This window comes from Mchenga conophoros, linkage group LG12 (genome assembly GCF_057382185.1).
Source record: "Mchenga conophoros isolate Kocher_MC1m ecotype Shallow Benthic linkage group LG12, M_conophoros_male_GT1.1, whole genome shotgun sequence".
Lineage (NCBI taxonomy): Eukaryota > Metazoa > Chordata > Actinopteri > Cichliformes > Cichlidae > Mchenga > Mchenga conophoros.
Window position 1 is genome coordinate 36,067,721 of NC_140537.1, and position 21,258 is coordinate 36,088,978.

The 21,258-nt window shown below is 41.1% G+C and overlaps 1 protein-coding gene across 1 annotated transcript in view; it reads right to left on the reverse strand.

The window, feature by feature from the left end:
• cds1 (CDP-diacylglycerol synthase (phosphatidate cytidylyltransferase) 1) overlaps positions 1-21,258 on the reverse strand; it is a 30,928-nt gene that overhangs the window by 5,239 nt on the left and 4,431 nt on the right. Inside the window, exons 2-12 of the mRNA XM_085295537.1 lie at positions 14,138-14,295; positions 9,112-9,208; positions 8,889-8,986; positions 7,193-7,332; positions 4,841-4,899; positions 3,972-4,054; positions 3,619-3,706; positions 2,060-2,128; positions 1,467-1,619; positions 1,055-1,174; positions 242-345 (exon numbers count right to left, since the gene is read on the reverse strand). Of these exons, the coding sequence (XP_085151663.1) occupies positions 242-345; positions 1,055-1,174; positions 1,467-1,619; positions 2,060-2,128; positions 3,619-3,706; positions 3,972-4,054; positions 4,841-4,899; positions 7,193-7,332; positions 8,889-8,986; positions 9,112-9,208; positions 14,138-14,295 (1,169 nt within the window). The remainder of the gene's footprint in view (positions 1-241; positions 346-1,054; positions 1,175-1,466; positions 1,620-2,059; positions 2,129-3,618; positions 3,707-3,971; positions 4,055-4,840; positions 4,900-7,192; positions 7,333-8,888; positions 8,987-9,111; positions 9,209-14,137; positions 14,296-21,258) is intronic.

The following is a 21,258-nucleotide window of genomic DNA, read 5'->3' on the forward strand; positions in this document are numbered from 1 at the left end:
ATAATCAAGATCTCAATTTCAGTGAAAATAATCGTGATCATCATTTTTGCCATAATCGAGCAGCCCTAGTCGGCGGTCGTGGCTCATATACTGTGGCTGAGGGGTTTGTGAACTGCCTTGCCAGTAAAATCAATTAAAATTACACACGATTGAAACGCCTCTAAATGTTCAAAAGACGGAACTACCACAGCAGCACAAAGTTCCTCTATGAGAACTCATTAACATTGCCACCGCTTCCTACCTGACAAAGCTGGCAATATAGACGTGTGTGAAGGTGGCCATCAGGTACTGGCAGTCGAAGCGGTCCATGATGCCTCCATGGCCAGGGATGGTATTGGCAAAGTCCTGAAGGAGAAGACACATAGCATGCTATAGCATCAAAGCTGTGCTTTTATCCATAATAAAACTATAGTGTGTGGAAAAGATGCTATTTTTAAAGATCGCTTGTCAAATAGGTGTCACTAGGTGAAGATATGCTACACAGGCCACCAGGAATGCACACAAAAAAGCACAAACCACTGGTGGCTACAGCTTAATCTGACAGCCTGAAGTAATGAATGCATTAGTGACTAAGCAAACAATGCTGAGCTGCCTGCCACTTTAAATACAATCTCAGCGAGTAAACACAGCTGAAGTGGTCCAACCAGTTTCTGCAACATTTCAACCGTCGCTCTCTCTAATACTAATCTGTGACAGTGAGTGTATGAGCTGGAGCTCCAGCTAACTACTACCACTCACTCGGGTCGCAGAAACTAACAACACTTAAATCTCACCTGGAAAACAGATTGAACAAAAAACTGCATCAAACAGAAAGTGTGAAACAAAAGCCCTGGAGTATCCTGGATGAACAGGAGAGGAAAGCAGATGAACTACACAGGCCCTCAGAGAGCACATCCGCTCAGCCCTCCTATCAGAATATTTAGAGATGTGTTCCTCCTCTGTCCATGATCCACATTTACATCAAACTCAATAAAATTAGGCCTCTTATCCAATCCCGCTGACAAACAGATAAACAGGAGTGAACGCACGGAGAAGAAACGGAGATGCTCTTTACTTTGATTTTAAAAGCTCGCTTGAAGCCGCTGGCAAAGAAGCCGCCAAACGGTCCGATGAGAGATCCAAAAGACGAGAGGAAGATGCTGTGGATCGCGAAGGGATACAGGTTGACAGTTTTCTGCAAGAGAGGCAAGAAGAGACAAAACAAATATTGAAAAGTTATTTAATCAAAGCCATTTTAATCTGATCTGCAGAGCAAGACTACAAATCTGGAGCTGGAAATGACCATGAGCATCACTTTTAATGACATCGTGTTAGTTGTCTGCATTGAAGAAATAAACTAAATAATGTAGCATCTGCAAAACATTTCTGATGATTTCAGGCGGAGTACTGCATAGGTCTTTCATTCTAAAATCTCTTAATGTCGTCATGATTATGACTCCTAAAGAAAGACAAGAACAGAGTCTTACCCATGTCAGTGTGTTTTGTAGCACAGTGGGAAGTGTGTACTCCTGCATCACAAAGATGTCAGACGGCTCACATTCGACTGTGAAGCTGTTTGACTCACTGTTGAAGCCCACGGGACACACAAAGCACTGGAACTGAGAGAGGAGGTAGGCCAGCTGAGGGAACGCAAAGGAAACATTAGCTTCTGAAACAACCACCTGTGAGATGCAAACGAATGTGAAGCACAATCGTGATCGAAAAAAATGAGGCTGAAAAATGGCTATTTTGGTCCCGACTGCCATTAAATTGCAAAAAAAATCGAAATTCCAACAACATCCAAGCATATTTCACATTTTTTTCCTGTGACTAAGAGTCACGTGACTTTTATAAAAATGTCCTGGCAGTTGTAAGAGTGATAGGAAACTGCCAACAATCACAACCCTAACAGTGAAATACAGATTGGCGACAGCTGCTCCTTATCTACAGTAGCAACGCAGAAGAAAGGCAACATCTATGTTTCCTTTGATTTGTCTGCTTCCATAAACAGCTCTGCATAGCAGGAAATGCTGACCATGTGAGTCAAAGCAAAAATGTAAAAAACAAGAAGCGTACTCACAATGAAGCCAAAGACGACAGTGGCGAAAAACCCTCCGATGAAACCCTCCCAGGTCTTCTTGGGTGAGAGCTGCAGGGCGTGAGAAACACAAACACAAGGCTTCTTTCACATCAACATGACGTGTGGTTTTTACTCAGTCTCACCACAAACTACTCGTGATTTCAAATAAATCTTTTTTTCTGCCCTCAGCTCCGATCTGCTGAGTCTGTACAGCAGCAGCGGCTGTCATCAGATGATGAAGGGTTCAACATCCATTAGATTTACAGTTCAAGACCTGTATCTGACTATTTCAGTGCTTTAACAGTGCATGTTTTTAATGAGTCTGATAGCAATGCTGCCTGGAAGAGCTGCAGTTACAGTGAGGGAAATAAATAAATACTTGACCCCCATCGACTCCCTACCAAGCTGTTACGGCTTGAAAAGTGCTTGCAAAGTACCCCTGCTCAAGAAGGCCCATGTTCAGGCCTGACTCAGGTTTGTTAGCGAACACCTGAATGACTCAGATGAGACCAAACTGAATCGTCTGCATTAGTCCTCTCCGCACAGTTCAAGGGAAAACAATGCCGACTACGGCATGTTTCCATGCTTTTTTTTCCCCCCTACCCACAGCACAAGACCGCTGCATCACATTGAGGAAAAAGATGGAAAAATCTTTAACAAGAACCTCCTTCACTCTGGAGTGGCCCAAGAAGCAGCATGTGGAGGCCATGGAGTCGCCCGGTCAGCCTCTGGACCCACAGAGAGCCCAGAAGCTTTGTGTCTCCCAGTGAGAAACTAGAAACCTTAAAGACTCTGAGAGGCTCTGCAGAGAGCAGTGGCTAAAAATCTCTGCTGTGATGTGCACGAACCTGGGGACTGACTACGAGAACTTCTTAACAGCCGTGCTTGCCCACAACAGCTACTCCACCAAGTACTACACCATGTCCTCTGAGAGGCTCAAATCCCTAAAACAAAGTAATTTGTTGGAGAATGCGTTTTTCTTCATTTTCTATCTTAAACTATTAAAGCAAACTTACCACTGAATCATAGTTGGCTCATTTCTTGGTAAGTGGTTAAAATGATGACTTTAACAGACAATCAAATGCTTATTTCTCCCACTGGCTAGTTACTGTTGCTATGAATTACATTTCCTCTGAAACACTGGAGCATCTCTCCTCAGTACTTGGAGAATCCAACCTGACCTTATTATAACTACTTGGATCTCCATGCAGATGCCCTGTGAGGCAAATTTCAACCACCTGTTTTGATACTGAGGCAGACTGTGAAGCAGTCGGCACATGAGTCTGATAAAACATTCATCACCACTGACGCTGAACATTTATTAGTTTTGAGCTCACGCTGTGTTTCACAATGAAAGCAACTCTTTAACAAACTGAAGGGAGACTCTCTTTACGTATGTTTTCCACAACAGCTTCTGCAGGTCTCATCTATAGACTGTATATAAATGAGGGACATAGTCGCCATGAGATCATCCACTGAAAAGAGGTTCAGTTTTCCAATTTCTCATACCTTAAATTTCATCAGCATGAAATAGAAATTCAAAGCCATTTCTAATTTACCTTAATGAGTGGAGTCCTCCCAAAGAAGAACCCAAACAGGTAGGCCATGATGTCATTGCAGATCACTATGGAGATGGGGACGATGAACCTGAAAAACAGGAATTTCAGCGATGATGAGAGGTAAGAATCAGTATCTGACTTGGCTCAAAAATGCTTCTGCCCTCTAATGACTTATTTTTTCCTCTTACTTAAAACTTTATTGGTGTGACTTAATTTTTAAATGCACTGTTGCCTTTTTAAGAAGCCTGCACAAAGCGAACTCCGACAGTGGGCACACAGTTGCGATGAAACATATAAAACAGTGATAGTCAGACACAGGGCAGCTTCCTCTAGTCTTTCTTTGTCCTGCTTACCAGATCATTCCTTCAAACAGGTTCTGAATGACAAGGTGGGACTGAGTTACCACAATCAACAGGGTCACATGGGTCCAAGCAAACTGGAATGGCAAACACAAACACAAACACCACAGTGTCACTGCACTGGAATGTAGCCGTGCCTGCTCAGAAAGTCGGATCATGTCAGAAATAGTGGAAACAAACAGAAGGACAGGCGGACATGCTGGACGGCACTGACAGAGCCACACAGCAGATCAGATGGTGCAGAAATGTGAAAAACATCAAAAGAAAAGCAGGCAGCAGTGAGAGAACTGATTCCTGTGGAGACGCATGCAACTAAATTATTACAATACTAGAAAGACAGCAGCACAATTAAACCATTCTAAAATATTAGTATACAATGAGCAGTTTAGCCTGAAAACAATCATGTTGGATGAAAGAAAGGGTGGCTCTTCCCTTTGTGGCCGCCTTTCCTGAGAAATGTTTGCATTCGTGCTATTTGTAGCAATTTGCATAAATTTGTATGTGAGATAACATTAAAATTGAAATTAAGTTAGTCATTAAAATTTGTTTAGTTGATAAAATGTGGAGCATAAAGGTGGCTACAGACAGAAATAAGCAAAGCAGGTGCACATAAATGAAATACAGCTGGAGCCACTGCAGAAGTCCTACACTCATCTGGGATCAAACGCTGTGTCGGTGTGGACAGAGAGCTAATGCAGGATAACATTTAATGACAAACACGACCTAAAAAGCCTTCCGCAGGCATGAGATGAGTTTCTAAATTCCTCTGAGTGAGACAGAAGAAGCAGGAAGCCATGAGAGGGGATGGATGAGAAGGTTAGTGGTGCAGCAGAGGAGTAGATGGTTACTTGGCTGATACACACCATATAAAACTGCAGGCGGTAATGTTTCTTCACTAAACTCAGCACAAACATGCAGAAACCTGTGAAAGAGCAGACGACATGCTGTCAGTTTTTACTCCAAGATGAACAACAAGTGTACGCTATAATCAAAAATATCAAGACTCATAACACATGATGTAGTGTTTCAGGGGGATGTGGGAGACACGCTTGTGATTGGACACTTCTCAGTTTTCCTTCACAGAAAGTCTCTGGGCATTTAACCTTCGGTAACTCTGATGTTACACTGATTTGAGCCAAGACTTGGTGCAGCTGAGACCTTGTGTGTGAGCTTTTTCTAGGACAGACCCTCTGCAGAGTTGGTACTGTGGCAGGTTAAGAAGACCATGTGTAGTTCAAAATGTCTCAGATGCCAAATGGTGCTCGTCTTACATTAAACTGCACTTTGTTCTGTAAAGAAGAAGTTAATCTTAATTTCTAAACCTAGCTATTTCTGCACTTCTGCGCTTGCTACTAAGAGACAGATTAAAATAAAATAAAAAACTTTAGTTTTTCCACTGGCCTTAACACTGAAAACAATATGAATGCACGAAGATGTTTGTTTTTATTTAAACACAGCGGCTGTGTGGTGGAGGTGTGGTCTGCAGATGAGGGGTGGTGCAGTGGGCTCGAGGGGCAGTGCCAGGAAGGCTGAAAACTATCTGGTAATGATACTCGGGCTATTTCAGTGACTCCGGTACCGACAGATGGAGACAGCTGGAAAGCTGGCGAGGCGTGTACCAGTTAATACAGAATCATCACAAGCATGCCGAGTGCCTCGGGTCTTTACTGGGGGTTGCAGGCAGCTTTTGCATTTGGTCCATTTTTGGGTCAGTGTTTTTAAACGTTAAAAGTTACACAAGAACAGTAGGAGTGTAAAGATCCAAATCCACAGTTTGTTTCGTTGGGTTAGGTTCCTACCTCAGCTTATTTTGGGGGGTGACAGTGGGGATTCACTTGCCTTTATCCTAAATGGGACAGTTTTTTCTACAAAATAGTTTGTTAGAAAAATGTCACTTTTATTCAGCACAGATAGAAATTGAAATTAGTGGCTACTTAGCAGGAAACTCCAAGAACTCTATTTCACTGTTAAGGAGATCATCTGTAGCCTTAACCCAGTGTGAATCTAACATATCCATTCCAACACAAAATACCTGCAATATTTCCCCAATCAGAGCTCCACTAATAAAAGTAATCAAGTGAAAATCGGGCCCCAGTGAGTAAGGTGGAATCCATCAGAGTGAAATACCAAAAGATGAAAAAGGTTAAACATGCATGGCAGCACTCAGTGAGAACATCTGCCATCCCTCAGTGGGCTCAGCCCTCGGCATATGAATGTTAATTAACATCTCCTGGTAATACTAATCCTGTGCAAAGAGGGCTTTTGCATGACTCTGAAATACTCCTCCAGGCTCATGATTTGAGCTGTGCAGTCACAGGATAAACAAAGTCTCTTTTACTCGATTTTACTGATATCTCCGGTCAAACTCAGCCGTTCTCGGCCAAGCTACAAGACGCCGTGCATTCCTCCCGTCTCACTGAGATTTCCCCTGCCTCTCATCTGAATGGGTCTTTATGCCACGTGGCAACGTGAGCTCTCCTAAATTTACCACTAGACTTTCATTTGTAATTGCCAACACAGGAAACAGGGAGGCAAAAAAAAGACCCGTTGACTTCAGATCACACAGAGGCTGAAGCCTCACCTTCTGTTTAGCAAACAGGGGTCACATTTGTGGCAACTTTTTATTTTACAAATTATAAATGTGACACATTTGCATGGGATTCAGTTCACAGCTGATCTCCACAACTGATGCAAATTTTTAAAGTTCCCCAGCTCATGGCAGCCCAGTACAAACAGGGGAAAAAACCGTAACATATATTGATAAATTAATTTATGTTTAGCAATTTATTAAGATGATTTGAATCTAAGATCACAAGTGGTTTCCAAAAGAAAACTACAATTATACACTTGGCTTTTTTGGTTAGTTGCTGTTTCTCTTTACCCATAATGTATGGGGACAGCATGCTGATAAAAGCCACACCTCAATATTTGTGCTTTTACGGCACATCCGGCAGCAATAAATGTAAATGTAAGCACCAAAGAAAAAGCTGTATCACTGTAAATCAGTTTAGTCTGTTTATACCAAGAAGCTCCCCGAGAGCTTTGTTTCTGCTTTTGTTCAATTTATTTCCCCAGTAATGTTATTTGTAACTGAACTCTACTGAGTAAAAGCTGCGTCTTGTGAAACCTAATCCACCCCCGTAAGGAAAACGTGAGTGAGAGACTAAGGGCCAAAGAGCATGTGTGTTTATGGAGATACAACAGGTGAGACTCACCTGCGAGGTACAACGCGAAGGAGATGAAGCGGTGATATCGAGCCAGGAACTGCAGAGGTTCCTCCCTCTGTACCAGAGCCCCAAAGTAATCTGCAACAGTTTCTCCATAGAAGAAGTAGTTGACACAAATCAGAAAGTACCTGAGGCAGAAAACAAAGGGAATTAGTTTTCCTCTACATTCATGCTTTGATATCCGTTTCCTCAGTATGTTTCAGGGATTGTTGCCCGTGTGGGTCAGAGGGTTTGTGTGTCTACCAGTGTTTCTTGCCCACTGTACATTGACCTGCACTGTTTGGTCGTGCATGGTGTTATGAGGGATGGCTTTGATGAAAGGGGCAAGTTTCAATTAGCTTTCATTTACTTCCAGCATGGCAGTGATCTTTGCTCTCGGCTGCAATGTCGCATCCCGTGGGGGTGTGTGCTGTGTATGCAAAGTAACAACAAAAACACTGCAACAAAAATAGGAGCAAAGTAGTCGTCATGGGGGAAAGGAGGCGTTGCACAGACAGAGAAAGTAACTGCAGAAGAAGCTGGCTTGACTCAGCGTTTTTCTGACAGCACAGCAGAGTTTAATGATGTGTGGATGCCACAAACATTGCTGGCTTAAAATGGGACTTTATTAAATCTCCTTACATACCAGAAAGACAGCTCAGTATGAATATAGAGCTAACATTCAGATGGCCTGGGGGCTTCGGTATTTGAGTTTTGGAATTTATTTATTTTTCTTTTGATAATGTTGAGTGTACTAATAGTCCTTAATCCTCAATACACTACTTGGGGACACAAAAACCTGTTTTTCTACATAGCACTTACTGGTTTTTATTAAAGGAGAAACATCTGGGAGTATTTTGTTTATGTAAAACTGCATAAAAGTGGTGAAAGCATGACGTGAACTGGAAGCCATCAGATCAAGAACAAAAGATTAAAAATACTTCTTACGTGACAATCGGTGAATTTCAAAATCCTGCTGTTATTGTTCTTTTGCTTATTCCCAAAACAAGTCAAAGCACATGTGCTGTCCCCTTCGAGGCTATAAAACAAGCATGTATGTTATCTCTAGATCAATAAAAACTGTTATTAGATGGTTAACAGACTGTAAATAAACAATGTCTTTGACATGTATTTCCCCTGATGGCCTGCAGGGGGCGACTCCTCAAGCTGCAATAGAAGTCTATAGGAACCCTTCAGCTCAACAGTACACTAGTGAATGAATGTGCACTGTCCCAATCTAACTCTCAAACACAAACATGGCGACAGTGTAAACATTTCACTCACAGCTTTACGTGGACGATGTCGCTGTGGCTGTGTGCATGTTACATTTTCAGGGGTTTAGCTGTCAGACTGTACTGAACTTGAGCTGTTATATCCATCCAAAGCTACCAGATAAAAAAAGAGAATCTTACCGAACATATAGTTTGCTGGTCTAATTAGCTGCTGCATTAATTAGTTTATGATAAGCAGGTTAGCTCAGATCTAAACTAATTTTCACAAATAACTACATACAGTTTACCAATCAATGGGCCTTTTAAGGTTTAGTGACGTGTCCACAAACAGAGTCTGGGCAATGCACTGACTACTGGATAAAGACTTCATGCATCCCCTCTTCAAAGAAAACAAGCTATCCATTTAAGAGGAACCCTCTGTTCAAAATACATCAAAGTATCAGCTCTTTTTCTGTGAAACCCATTTTCCTTACCAGCTTAGTGTCCTGAACCATGGCAGGTCATAGGAATGGTAAACTCTGTAGCCAATGGTGATAATTTCTTGGAAACACTTGATTTGGACAGACATGACCTGGGTCAGATGATGGGAGCAAAGCGGAAACATAAGAACAAAGTTCAGCCACGAGCAACAGATTCAAACTATGAGCTTCATTCTGTGTTTTTACAAAAACGGTACAGAACAAAGACGACACTTACCACAAGTATAAGAGCAATAGGTCCCATATATATAATGAGGAAGAAGCCAGAGATCATGGCTAAAGACAGAACGCCTCGTATCCAGTAGTTCTTCCATCTGTGGAGATTAGAAATTAGAACTAAAATTAATAATATATTATACAGAATTAATAATAATATATATAATAAGTCACTAAAGACGTTTTGAGTTCTCATTCAAAATGAATGAAATGCCACTGGTTTGAAAGTCAAAGGAGGAAAAAGATGACAGTCCACAGTTTGCTTCTTAAGAATATCGAGGTGCTGTGCAGGAATTTTCATGATGACTTGTTTGTATATCAGTAAAATTCATAAGGTCGCTACAGGTGAACCATTTATCACTCAGGGTTACCCTCCCGGGCTGCAGTTGGCCGCAGTTATGTCTAACATCATGGCGTCCAAGTTCACTGCCGCCTGCTGCTCTCTTTACCCCATCTGACTGCTGGCGTGCAGGGACCAAGCTTTATGGTCAAAAACAGCCTGAAGCTCACCCTGACACCTCACTGTCATCTACATGCATTTATTGACATTTTAAGTTCATTACGTGCGGTTTACTGGGCTACTGCATACAGCTCCAGGGATTATGACTTTTGCTGTAACATCTGCACTCATGTGGTGAATGAGTTGGCCCAAATAAGGCCTGCTTTTAATAGCGCATAAAGATGTTTAGCATATGTTGTTTGCGAGTAGTAGCTTAGGCTAAGGCTTAGTGGTAATTGGTCTTTAAGGCCTAACGACATATGCTTATGTTCAGCTTTATGTTTTAGCAGCACTACCTGCACTGCAAGCACAGCATGATTGCAATTATGGAAAGAAGCCGGGTCCTTTTTTAAAGCAGTTATCAGGGAGCTGCACAGCAGCCACGCAGGGCAGAGAGCCCGCTGCTCGCCGTGTGAATGGAGCTGAAAAACAGCTGCATCATGAAAAAAAGCTGCTGCTGTTTCCAGTCTGCGCTGTGCTCACACTCCATCCACCATCGCGCTGGCTGCATTTACATCCCTTCCCTCTCTTTTCACCTTCGAGTCCATCCTTCTCTGCCGGGTCATTCTGCTCAGCCCATACGTCTGCTCTCTATTCTGATTCTGATTCACTCTACTGCTCGTTCCCCCTCCCTCCATCTGAGTCTTCTTCTCTGAATATCTCGTCTCCCTTCATTCCTCCTGTCCTTTCCTTCTCTCTCTGCAGCACAGTGGCTCCAACGGTCAGTCTGCAGGGATTAGTCGCTTCTCCCCTCGTGAGCCTTTAAGCCCTGTGACCTGGCCTTCATTGCTCACATCCTCCACTCCTCATCTGTATATAAAGAGCATGTCAGACATGGGATATGTAGCTTTGCCAGCTTCATTAATGTTTTAAAGCAATGAGTTTTGTCATTCAAACATTCAGTGACAACTTGATCCAGACAAACCCAAGACAGTGGCAGTGACTGCCGCAGCGCACACGATAATTAAACCTACAAAATACTTGTTTCACTCACAAACACAGCAACAAGCAGTGTTTGCACCAGCTCTATTAAACTCATTCAAACAATCATTCACTCTGCAGACTCCATGAACGACTGCTTTTAACTGTCATAGTAATGTTTGGAAGAGTCTGCTTGGAAAACACCTGTGTAGTTTTTAAAAAATCACTTATTTGCACATGTTGTATGTGCCAGGTCCACCAGAATGAAACGAATACAGACAGCTGCTCTCCAGGGATGAACTCCACCATCTTGGACTACAGCAGTCCATGTTCTGCCCGGATGCTATGTTCATGTGTGAGCTCTCCTCCTGCTGCAGGTTCTTCTGCTTGCTGTGCATTTCCAGAGAAAACATGGACTACTGAATTATACTGAAGACCACCACAACAGCAACCTGGCCAATGAACGGCAAGCAGCTACTGAACTTTCAAAATAAGAGCGAGAAGAATATTCCATTAGAAAATCAAATGCAGATTTCATTCTTCTCACAAACTCACAAAACGATGAGTCACTAAATATAATTCAGTGGGAAAGTATAATGTGCTCTCCGATTACACAATTTGCATCACCTGCTCCCAGGCACACGAAGCGTAACAGTAGGGTGTGTGGTGCTGCCGCTGAGCCAAGGGAGCTTGTGAAATCAAATATTATGCATCTCTCTGCTGTTTAGGGCCACTAACATGGATGAAGCAACTCCCAAAGATGCACCAAACACAGTCTGAACGTTAAGCTTTAAGTTTAGACCTGCGCTGTGTTGTAAGTGTAACACAAACACTGTCAATTCTACTGAAATGTGACCAAATGACCATAAAGCTGACCTGTTTCAGGAGCTGAGGACTCAAACCTGTTCAAAGTGTAAGTGACCTCCTTGTTCAAGGAATTTTCATAGTGCAAGAACTATATATCAGTGGCTCCTTTACTGATTACAGGGGTAAAGTCCAGATTTCAATGTGTTTCCCAGACTTCACCAGGATTTAGTGTCTTACCTCGAAATACACCACATTAGCCCATAAATAAAGAGTATTATCACAAAATATTATTATATATTAAGATATTTCTCCTGCTTATTTATAGAGGTTTATACTGTATACACGACCTGTATATAAAAATAAAATCACATTTTCTTCTTTACCAAACAGAAAGCAGTGCTCCGCCTGCTTCATTGTACCAGAGTGCATGCTACTGACATGAGTACCAACAAAAAAGGTCATGTGGATTTTTTTCCAGGCAAACCTCACCACTAGGTTAGCTTTTAGATCTAAAAGCCATCTCAGTGCTGTGTTTGTTTATTTGCATATATTATAACATAATCACTGTAGGCGTATGCAAACCTTCTGTGCCATCGCTTCTGCCACTCGCTTTGAATAAAAGAGTCCCAACTCATAAATATAATTTATCAGTCGGGATTACATGTCAAATTAAAATTATCAGCAGTCACAAAGTAATTTATTGAACTCTTGGAGCTGAGTTCTTTGAAATAGCTGCAAATTCACTTTCACTGCATTAATAAGAGCATGTTCAAACAGTAAGAATCTATTTCTGCTCAAATTAACCTACATTTATACCAGAAAGGTAAACAATCACCTCACTGAGGTGCTCTCATAACTCAGAGGGAAAACTGCCTCTTACAGCTGAACATTACAGCAGAAGAACATTTAAAATGCACGTCAGGTTTCATCAGGTCACCTGAGCCGCACTTAGAAATCTTTAAACTGTGTCAACGAACAGCAGAACAGCCAACATGCAAACGATTCACTGCACTTAGAATGAATTTGATCTTTATATTGATCTGTTGATCTGATCTGTTATATTTACACTGTATACACAGGGATATCTATACTTTATACTTAATAATCAAATGACTTAATGATTATTTCAAGTCTTTTTTTTAAGTCAAAACTGAACATAATCTAATGGAGGAAGATGAACACTGTTAGTATATGTGTGTATTTAAGAGCCACCTGAAAATATTCAAAATAATAACTATTCTTGTTTTATATGTCAAATTATCTGGTGTTGTACATTTATATGAATGGCTTTTTTAAAAGGCAGGGGTACAAGTATTAAAAGTACAATTATTCATTTTTTTCATTTTTCTGCCAGATATGCACTGTATCCAATAGGGGTGGGGGAAAAATCGATACTGTGTAGTATGGTGATATTTTGTTTGCTAATAATGTATCGATACAGGGACAGCAGAAATCGATATTTTGTTACAAAAAAAAGTTTTTGTGGACTGGAACATGCTCTGACTTCAGAGCATGTTGATCAGCTCCTTTTTCTGAACAAGAATCCTGACACTGTCCAAATGTGTTTAACGTTTTTTTTGGCAGCAATAAACATGACAGTTTACTTATTTTAATTTAAGACATGTTTTATTTTAATTAAGTTTAAAACTTTTTAATTTAATGTAAAATTATATTTTGTTTTAATTTACTTTCAAATTCTTCAGTTGCTGAATGGGCTGCATAGTTTTCATATTGCATAGTTCAGAATAGCTATAATTGTACCAGATGGTTGCATTCAGTTAAGTTGGACTAGACTGTAATACAAACCGTTCAGTTTGTCAACAATAAAACTGAAATGAGAGAAAGACTGAGTGCGAGACTTTGTTATTAGATAAAATGAATATTGATAAAGTTTACCTTTATGTACAGAATCTGAATATGGCAAAATATTTTAAAAAATTGCAATAATATCGTATCGTGCGTTAAGTATTGTGATAATATCGTATTGTGGGATGTATGGTGATTCCCACCTCTAGTATCCAATGGTGAATATTAAAAAAGGCAAAATACATTCATGTATAAGTAGTCCCTGAGAGCCAAAACCTCAGACTTCAGCTGAGCTAGCCTAGTTTTTATTGCTCTTGCCTCTATATGTTATCACAGAGTGGAAATCCCTAATATGGTCATCTCTGGTTCCAACCCTACGAGCTGCTCTCAGAAGGTGAGCTTAAAGGAAAGCTGAAGGGAGGTTAAACAACCTGAGACAGAGGACAAGTGAGGGGCTTCTTATTTTACAAAAACAACAAAGAAAGAAAAGGATTGTTTTGAACAGTCCAAACATAAGAATATAAAGCTGAACATAAGCATAATAACTGTCTAGTGAACTAGTAACATTTATCCCTACTATTAATAAAAACCCTCACTTGCTTTGAACTTCTTTGTAACTTTGTAACTATTTCTGCCGCTTTTTATGCCAACAACCAACTGCAGCCCTCCAAATATCTTCCCAGAGAGCATCTGCACTGTTATAACTACTTCTGACAGACCATAAACAGACTCCTACAGTTAAACAATAGAACACTATTCATTCATTTTTAATGAATTGCTACCATCTTGGACAAAGCTTGTTGAGCTATGATAGACTCTCATGCGGAGATTCAAACTAGTTTGGCTACGTGTTAATATTATCATACCCCTGTGGTTCTGCATTCCAGCTCAGCGGCGGGATTGTGAGTAATTTATAAGCACGGATATCAAAAAGACACGCTTTGAGCACAAATGTTTTCTGGCATGTGGGTTTCTGCGTTTGAGGACTGTTTACCTGGGCGGCAGCCCCTCCAGAGCTTTGTTGAGGCATTCTGGAGTGTTGTCTGTGTCTGCTGTGGAGAGAGGATAATCTGGAGTGTCTGCTTTGGAGTCGCCATCACATTCTCCCTCTGCGTCACCTGCCAGCCCCAACCTGTCATCGCCATCAGCCTCCTGCCGAGAACACAGAGATATTCAAATACTGACTTCAGACAGAGCAAGTCTGCACCTGACAAACAGGTCTCTGACATCTCATCATGAAAGAGTTACACTGAGAGCTCCTGAAATGGGTAAACAGGTAAACGCTGCAGGAGTCAGGTCTAAACTAAGAACATCAACATGAGGCTGAGCAGACGGCACTTTAATTAGGTCAGTTTAGCCCCTACAGGGGAGGACAGAGACAGAGCAGACTTGGTGTTTGTGTCCTCTGAGGCTGGATCGGTCAAACAGGATTATACATTAATAAAGGACACACATCTCACTAACAATTTATTTGTTACCATAGGTAATTAAGCTTTTACTAACGCATTTCTCTCCCAAGTTTGAGCTACAGTTGTGACACTTCACAGCATGTCACTCAATGTTAGGCTGGTTTTTACGTTTACGACGGCATCAGATTTTCCCCCAGTCTCGTGACTTTGGCTGTGATTACGTGATTGGTCCAGATTAGGATTGTGAAAATGTCACAGAGATTAAGATTATTATACTGTGCAAAATTCTTCAGCCACCACCCACTTCTTTACATTTTCTTTCAAAGGAGTCAGACTTGTATTTTTTCCCACTGCTCTTGTGCAACAGTTTTGCAGGCTTTTCAGAGAGCTTTTAAATTTGTGGCTGCTTTTTCACTCATTTCCAGTCCAGTCCCTGCAGATGAGAATTTTCAAAGACATTTTTTTGTTTTTTTAAGCTGATTGAAGCATTCGAGCATAAGAAAGACATCTGACTCAAGGATGAACCAGTGCTGTCTACAAATAAGAGAAAACTTAAGTCAATAGACAATTTTAAACTGTATCTTTAGGCCTGCTGCAAAAATACATTATTAGTCTTAAACTCAGCACGGTGTGCAGCGGGCCCTTTAAAAACAATTTGATGAAGTTGGACAAATGAGGGGAAAAAGAAGAAGCAGCAGGTCTAGAAAAACCTGCTACATCAGATGAACACCATCTAAAACAAAACAGGAAAAATCTAGCAAAGACCCGACAGATGCATCTCGCCTTTCAGGTGATTCCTCTACTGCTCACTGAAGCCTAATGGTGACTCAAGAATGTTGGACACTACTGTAAACAGTTTCCATTTACTATAACATACAGAAATTTTACAAAAGTAGATTTAACTCCACAAATTCTACATTTCTATGAAGTAATTTGTTTTGCTGTCCTGAATATGACAGATGTTCTAAACCAAGATAATGGGTGAAATTTCCCTTAAAGGTTTGTTTACAATCTCAGGAGCCTTACTGGCTCGGCAGCAGAGAGCTGAAAGTCTACACCTGGTGCTGCGAGGTTAACAGGCTTCTGCCCTGAAGCAAACATCTTTACAGCTGATAATGAATCTTTAATCTGGATTTAAACTCAGTGAGCAGCACCCACAGTCACACAGCTGATGCCTCAACACTGCAGGGACAAAAAATATAACAGACTTCCTGGGAAGCTTTGTTTTGGGAACTTGAGACATCTTTGAGAGTTAGCCCTCATTTACAATTTACTGAGTCAGTAAGAACAAACTGAGAGAACATTATGCATTTCCAGATTTAGCAGGCTTAATGTGGAAAACTCCTCTAAGTGACATCCTAGAAGCCATTTTGCTCTCGTCAACATCAGTCATGGTCTGTCTTATAACAAAAAGAAGCTATTTTTAAAGTCAGCTCACACATCTATCTGGGGATTAGGATGTCCTATCCACCCGAGCAGCTCGGTGATGTTCTTAGCCATTTTTTGCCTTTCATGGTTGTTTTTATTCAAACGCTGCTAAATATGGTTAGCAGGGCCATGAGGGTTAAACCGGAGGTATTCGTTTGGAAATGAGGTCCCTGATCGTGGCCAGATGTAATTAACTGAGAAAGCACTGAAAGTGGGAGCAGGCTCTGGGTTCACTTTAAGTTGCCGTTCGTGGCAGGAGAGGTGTAATTGTAGAAATCCACTCAGGTTTTAATGAGGAGACTGAAACACTGCCTACCTGGCAGGGCAGCTTGCAAATCTTGACTAAAAAGGGAAATAAAAACATCACTGTTTAAAACCGGATCTCTGGAACATTGGCTTAGTGATGAAGTGACAATAAGACTCATTCAGTTTTCAACCAAGGAGTTATCAGCAGGCTCAAACTACTGAAGCTGACGCACATCAGACTGTCGAATTTAACAATTTCCTGTCACATAGAAGTAACCATCACAAAGCAATAAGAGCAGTTATCATGTTTGATTAGACGCCACCACAGGCGTAGTAAATCTACACAACCCAAATACTGTTAGTTAGACGACTAATAATTACCTAATCACTACCACAATGAGATTAATGCTGTTGTCAAGCTTTTTCCCTTGAATTGTGCTACAACAGGAGTATTTTAATCCCCATTCCTCGTTTGGCATCCCCGCAGCAGAATCACTAACAGAAGAAAACACTGAGCTGCTTTCCCTTTCACTCCACTGCACTCCTGAAGCCTCAGATGACTTTACAATAAAATTAGATTTGGGCAGACACACCATAGACTAGTGCACAGTGTAAAAGATTCGATTTCCCTCCCCCGTGGAAATCTGTTGGAATCAAAGAAACGTCAGAGTGAAGATGGAAACAGTAACAGTAACAGGTCTGATATCAAACTATTTGTTCATTTTTAAATGCAGAAACATGTTTTTGATTGTGATTGTCAAAAAATAAATAAATAAATCATGTTTTCAGTACTCAGAAGACCAAAGAGAATAGAGAATAATCTGAAATCAAATTACAATATAACTTGTTATCTACCTCATAATATTAGGGTTCTAATCATACTACTGTTATCGACCTGATAAATTTCCAGTTTAGTTATAGAGAACCTGTCACGCGTCTCTTCACTGTAGTTTAGTAATGCTTTGTTTCAGACAGCTTTTCCTACCCTTGGCTGTGTATGATGTTGCAGATATGGCCATCTCAGGCAGAGAGCTCTGGCTGTGAGCACAGAAGCCCCTCCCACCTGCCATTTAAACCTTCCGTTTATGAGAGGCGGCCAATCAGAAGAAAGTTCAATTGAAACAAAGATCCTATTAAAATGGGAATGTGTTAAATAGTTTGTTTCAGAGAGAAGGTGAATTTAGGAGCTGCACCAAGTCCTGGTACAGGACACACAAGGATTATTACAAACTGTGAATCATGCAAAGCCACTCTAGCAGAGTCTAAAGGGGACTTGTAGCAATATAACAGGCAACACGAGACAGGTAGCCAGGTAATGTTTCTCAACTTGAAGGTGAGCAATTGAAAAACAATTGTGCAGTGGGAGTGAAGTATACTGTCGATGACACAAGCGAGTAGTAAATACATTAAGCTGTTCACTACTGCAAAGCAATGCACAGCAAGTCAATCACTTCATATGTAGCCAAGGCTGAAGAACAAAAACATGGGGCTGTTAATGTGGTCACCCATATAACCATATAAATAAGCAGCAAACACTGTTGCTGCTGTTTTTCATTAGAAAAAAATCTTTCATCATTATCATTTACCAATGTTTGCCCAGTGACCATAGACTGGTGGCATGTTCTGCAGCTGAGTCAGCCTGTCGACAGTTGAGAAACCGTTTCCATGGAGCAGCAGGCCTCAGCATTGTTCACGACCACATGCAGAGCTGCAACATTGAGCCCTAATCTAGATGAACGTATTCGAGCTTCTTAATGAAACTGTCAAACACGGTTAATCCTTTGTTTATACAGCAACACGAGCCAACTGCTGTGTAATCACTGCACAGTCAAACCCTTCAATGCTGCAAATATCTGTGATATCAGTCCAAGTTGCGCTAAGGGTCAGCCTAATCCTGAGTACCTGTTATCATGAGAAGTGAACATGTGCAAACTGATAACAGAGAAAGATGAAACAGGAAAACAACCACAGCAGGTGGTGTATGCAAAACGTCATTGATTCAGGATGCCCATGTTTTTCTAGAGCCACAAGCAGCAGCAGCTCATTGGCCGTCCTTGCAGCTCAGCTCTCCTCCACTGTCATCTTTGTCCTCCTCCTGGATATTAATGCCTCTGCTGCACAAGTGTGAGGAGGGAGGAGGCGATCTAAAAGAGGGACGAGTGACGAGCAGCTCGCGCCACATCTTATACTTTTTCATCTCAAAGCTACTTGAAACAGCTGCGTTGGCTGTTGCTGTTTTTAGCGCAGCCACTAAAGGAGGTGGGAAGAATTTTACATCTGGAGCTAAACTGGTGACAAATTTAATGTAAAAAAACAACGTAAAGTTTATTTGAAAAGCCACAGCTTCAAAAGATGATGTTAGATGAAGAAGCACCGTCTACTTAAGAATCCTGATCAAAATATTCAGTGACCCCTCATGACCTTCAGGAAAGAAGCATTACCATCCTGGAAAAGACCGGACAAGATGGTAAATGAACTGGTATTTGTACAGCTCCTTCCTACTCTGAGGACTAAAAGCACCTTTTCTTACAAGCCACATTCACCCACTCATACAGCGCTTTCTCCTATGGCTTTGGGTGCTCGGGTATAGATGCACCTGACTTAAGTTGTGCAAACACATTTTAACATGTGGATGTCATGATCCTGGGTCATGTGACCCAGCGTTTTGAGTATCAATATATTTTGACGTTTATGGTTTATGTTTAAGTTCTTTAGGTTATCTAAGTTCATTTCTATTATGCCAAGGTTGCTGTTACAGTTCATTGTTTATTAGATTCCCCTGTGTTTAAGTCTCACTCGCCCTTCATGTGTCTCATGTTGTCGAGTTCGTGTTGTCATGTCATCTCATTATGTTTCCTGTTTTATTTTGAAGAGGTCTTGTGTTTCTATCTTCAGTGTGTGTAGTTTTACTCTTCCCCTGTGACGTTGTTATGTTCATTTGTGTCAGCTGTTTCTCCGTGTGTTTCCACTTCCCCTCCTGTGTGTTTTCATTCATTCCTTGTCTGGTTGTCTGCTATGTTCATGTCATGTTTCCAGGTTTTTTCATGCTTTAATCTTAGGTCATGCAGTTTAGGTTATTGTTTAGTTTCATCTTTGCCTTTTATTTTTGCACTATTTTGCCAGCCTTAATAAACGGCTGAACAAGTACAAAATAAAACCACAAGATCTCATTCCAACCTTCTTCTCCAACCAATTAGCTGTGAGAAAATTAACTGCCAAACACGAGCAGAAATGAGAAGGAAATCACTGTTTCAGCTTTGGTAAATGAGGATGGGCTTGAAAGTATTTATGGACTAGATTTGCAGATACTGTGGTAAAAAATAAATGACGGCTACGACACCGTGTGTTTCTGCTTATTTATAGAAATAGAAAATAAAAAGAAAACACTGGAAAAGAATCTAACGAAATCTCAGGCTCATCAACTTGCTGCACACTTTGTTTCCCGCTTTCATACTGTGGTACTTTATGAGATGGTAAAAATCTCAAGAGCAATCCTATTACAAAGACCAAAATGTTTTTTTTAAGTTAAGTAAATTAAATGCTCAATATCTAAAAGCATGTATACTGCTCAATAACATGCATCCTGCAGATAAAAAGGAGCTTCCTGGTCTGTGTTTGCTTGATGCATTGATGATTTGAGATATGTAGAAGTATCTGAGAATGTCAAGATAGGATTGACAGTAAAGGCTAACTTTAATCGCATAACAAACACACTGTATATACACAATGTTAAGACCCTGACCAGCAGACAGCAGCAGCACGAGGCTTTGGTCAAAGGTAGGAGGCTTCTGCCACTGTGGGCTCGCACAGTTCAGCACGTCCCTCCATTAGTGCTGCAAAGAGTTCTGCTAATCACCACAATTATTGATCTGAAGTAGCGTTTTCCCCCAGCTGCACCTCTGTCAGCAGCGCTGCAGCACGACGCAGTGCGAGCCACATGAAATCAGAGGTGCCTGCGAGCAACTGAAATGCTCAATAGAGAAATCAATACAGCTGGATGGGTGAAAAAAAGAGGCTGCCTGTTACACTGTCACCTTTTCATTTCATTTTTTATTGCAAGGCAAAGATCCTGTAACATTAGAGGAAACCCTAATTAATCCCCCACGAGCAAGCAGGTGGAGACAGCGGGGAGGAAAAATGTCCTTCGAACAGGAAGAGACGTATAATTAAGTTGGACCAGAAATACCAGTCAGGTGAACGTATTATTTTATTTGTATGATTTTAAGGCAGCTACAAGTGCAGAAATGTCACAAAGCCTCAAGACATCAAAGATACAGTTGTGCCAGGTGGCTTCGCCCAACTTTCCCTCTCTCTATGTCGACTAGCCTAATTTTTGTCTCTCATAGAAATGACAAGTAAATTAGTCACCATAGTGAGTATCCTAGTCCTAGATACGTTGTGCTTTTAGGCTACTAGCTTGACTTGTTAGTCCTCTGATGATTTAACTGTACCAGAACCAACCCCAACATCCTGGACGATCCCTGTACTTAGCTTCTGTTAGTTTGTGGGGTTTTTGAGACTTTCAAAATCAGCTATACTTCAGAGGCTAAAATGTTAGCAAATAAATAAACTTTCTGACATCATGTGAGTGATTTAAGATCTCTTCAACTGTAAGCGTGGCACAAACACAGTGAGCACATGCTACACCAGACCGTATGTGTGGTCTGAGGTACGATTTTATGATTCTGATCATCTAACCACTGCTAGATTCAAAGTCTGCGATCATGCCATGGAGTTATTACGACATTATTGTCATAATAAATAAATAATAATAATAATAAGTAACAAATAAATAAACACTAAATAAACAAACTTATCTGACAGCTGGAGCAAAAAGTGCCCTGCTGTCCAAAAGCATTTCTAACAAGTGCTGAGAAAAATGAAGCTGTAATCAGCAGAGCGTTAAATGTCCCGGTGCTACCGCCACCGCTGCTGGAGGCTTCGGGGACGGCCAGCAGACAGCCGGCCAAGGTCACCCATCATGTGGAGTCCTGAGCAGCTGCTAACTGTCCTGCACGGCAAACAACGCAGA